General features: G+C 45.1%; 1 protein-coding gene across 1 annotated transcript; it reads right to left on the minus strand.

The window, feature by feature from the left end:
* Positions 1-845: 845 nt before the first annotated feature.
* MELLADRAFT_91704 (uncharacterized protein) lies at positions 846-1,771 on the minus strand (the record flags this gene model as incomplete). Its single annotated transcript, XM_007419746.1, has 4 exons — positions 846-1,070; positions 1,133-1,357; positions 1,420-1,484; positions 1,525-1,771. 4 exons carry the CDS (start codon positions 1,769-1,771, stop codon positions 846-848), a joined length of 762 nt encoding a protein of 253 aa, XP_007419808.1.
* Positions 1,772-2,577: the final 806 nt, after the last annotated feature.

The raw sequence follows: 2,577 nt of genomic DNA on the forward strand, positions 1-2,577 counted from the left end.
CAGGATGTGAGAAGCAGCGAGCGACTGAGTGGAGTTTAGTGATGAAAACAAAGTGATCAACAGGGACAGGGATTTGAAGGATATGACTGGGAGCTCGCACCAGAGCCAACAGCACCCCCGAAATCGTTCTCTCTGCTGCGTTGTGACTGCTGCGGCGAAATCTGGGTCTGATTCTGTTTTATTTTTTCTCGATCGGGCCAAGCTTTTTAGCAAAAGTAATAATCCTGAGAATTTCTGATAATCCTGATAAGCCCCCACAAACCCATGGGTTATGGGTTCACGGTGCTCAACCTCATATGTAAAATTTAGATTAAAATCTCTTAAGCCCCTGATTGCTCAGCATCTTACCATGTCCATAAGCGCCGTAAGTGAAGCAGACCACGTGGCCTACTTGTGGGCTCAAATACCCCTTGAGGTGTCACGTCTCACGCCTTGCGACGCGACCTGATGGACACCTCGCACGCATACCCTTGCCCACACCACATTCCCTCGACCCACCTACCGAAGATACCCTCAACCCACCACGACCCAATCCGGCTTCAACAACTCTCTCGAATCGGGATCATGCTACTAACTGATTTTGTAGCCCATCTGCCACCTCAGCTCAGGCGAACACTCACAGTACCCGACTTCGTGCGATTCATGTCGCTTGCATCCGAAGTCCAACACTGCGCTGGACCAGGACTTCGACTGCGATCGTACCGCCTACCAGTCGCTGACTTCTTCATTTCTGCCCTACAACCGGCTTTCCCTCACAACCTCATTCACAGCATCTGGAGTTTAGCCTTTGACATCTTACCCTCCTCCCGTCTCGATCCAACCGCATGCATCCGTGAACTCGGCATTCAACCCAAAATCTCACAAGTGGCCAAAAGAAAGGGCATATATTCTTGTGTCCATGCAGGCGTAGGAGGAGGATCGAGAATGACGCCGGCAGGTGATACACGTGGTCCCCAATCTTTGAAGCTCGAAATGATCGGCCTCGGAAACCCAAGGTTGATGAGGGTTCTTTCGTGGTTGAATTGGTCGCAGCGCCATGTTCGCGTGTTATGTTCTTGAGAATTTGGGCACTATTATGCCAAGTTAGCATTAGGGAAAAAAGGTGAACGCTTGGGTACTAATCTGGACTTACTCCAATGGACCATGCGTCAGCCTTGGGAGTCCAGTACTTTAGTCCGGCGTTGCAAACCGGGCAGTAGATCCCTACCGGGCGTCCTTTTTTGTCGTCTGGGTGCGGCGGTTCGGGAAGGAACCCAGGAGTCACGAAAACGTAATTCGAGTGGATTAGGGTCGCAACAACCATGTTCGAATTCCCCAGAATGCCAGTCAATTTTCCTGGGAGAGGACTATCATCAGCCTAATGTTTGCAATGATTGACATAAAATCGGGTGAGAAACGAGATAATTATGGAAAACTGACTCTGTGTGCTTCGAGAAGACGATATTGAGCAGCTAGTGACCCAATGATATCAGCGCGAGGTCTTGCTATGTTGGATACTACGCTCGTAGGTGAAAGGTGAATTACAATTGAAAAAGTAAATGTATCTTGAGGGCTCAAGGTGAGGTATCGTGAAGTATTTTGAAAGTTGGGTCGGGTGTTGGTCAAAGAAAAAAGTCCAACATGGACGGTCCGTGAGCAATGGTCGAAGTTGGATATTTGTATCCATTCTGTCGCAGGTGTCGTTAGGGAATGTTGAGAGCGCGTGGTGGTGGTGGTGTGGTGAAAATTTTTTCGTGATGAAACCCTTTTGGTTTGTAAGGGATTGTTTCATTTCGGGAAAGTGGGACAGGTGAGTGACATGCACACGTCATGACCTAACAGTAAGGTTTCTGACTTTAGTATAGACCTACACATAGCTATGTGATATGCTAGTATTAAGTTCTACACATGCCTGTAACGGGACGGCTGTACGCTGTATTATCAGAATTTTATCATTATCAGATTATCAGAAATTATCAGGAAAAAAACCCGGATCCTGAAGTGTTCCCCATGAAGAAAATGTCTGAAAATATGAAACCGGAAAATATAAGTGGCTCTCAAACCTGATCCAGTTACAAAAAACCCGGTTGCCCCAGTTGAATTTTTGGCTGGGAGCTGTCGACAAATGTCAACTTGATACACAAAGTTACTGCCAAAAAACAACTGGGTCAACTGGGTTTTTTGAAAACCGGGGCAGGTTTGAGAGCCACTATAGTTTGTTCGAATCTCAAAACAAACTTGTTTTTTTTTTCGTTTTCGATCATCTCTTGGCTTGTTAAAGAGATAATGAATCGTATGATTTCACCTCCGAGGTAGGTACATAGACTCGATTTTCGCCTCAAGGAGAACACCAAAAGTGAAACTATGAATTTTCTACGTAATTGATCGAACATGTGGTTTATACATAAAACCAAAACTAAAAAAAACTCAAGACCGAATCAATTGAATGAAGCACTCCACTTTTGAGTTGATAAATGAGAAATTGTAATGAAGACTAATTTTGATTTGTATTGGAGTGAATCGATCGACTTATTAAGCTTTATTAAGTTGATAATTATAAGGATTAAGTTTGACTTGTATACTTCGATCCCACACCTT

This window comes from Melampsora larici-populina, assembly GCF_000204055.1.
Source record: "Melampsora larici-populina 98AG31 unplaced genomic scaffold MELLAscaffold_450, whole genome shotgun sequence".
Taxonomy (NCBI): domain Eukaryota; kingdom Fungi; phylum Basidiomycota; class Pucciniomycetes; order Pucciniales; family Melampsoraceae; genus Melampsora; species Melampsora laricis-populina.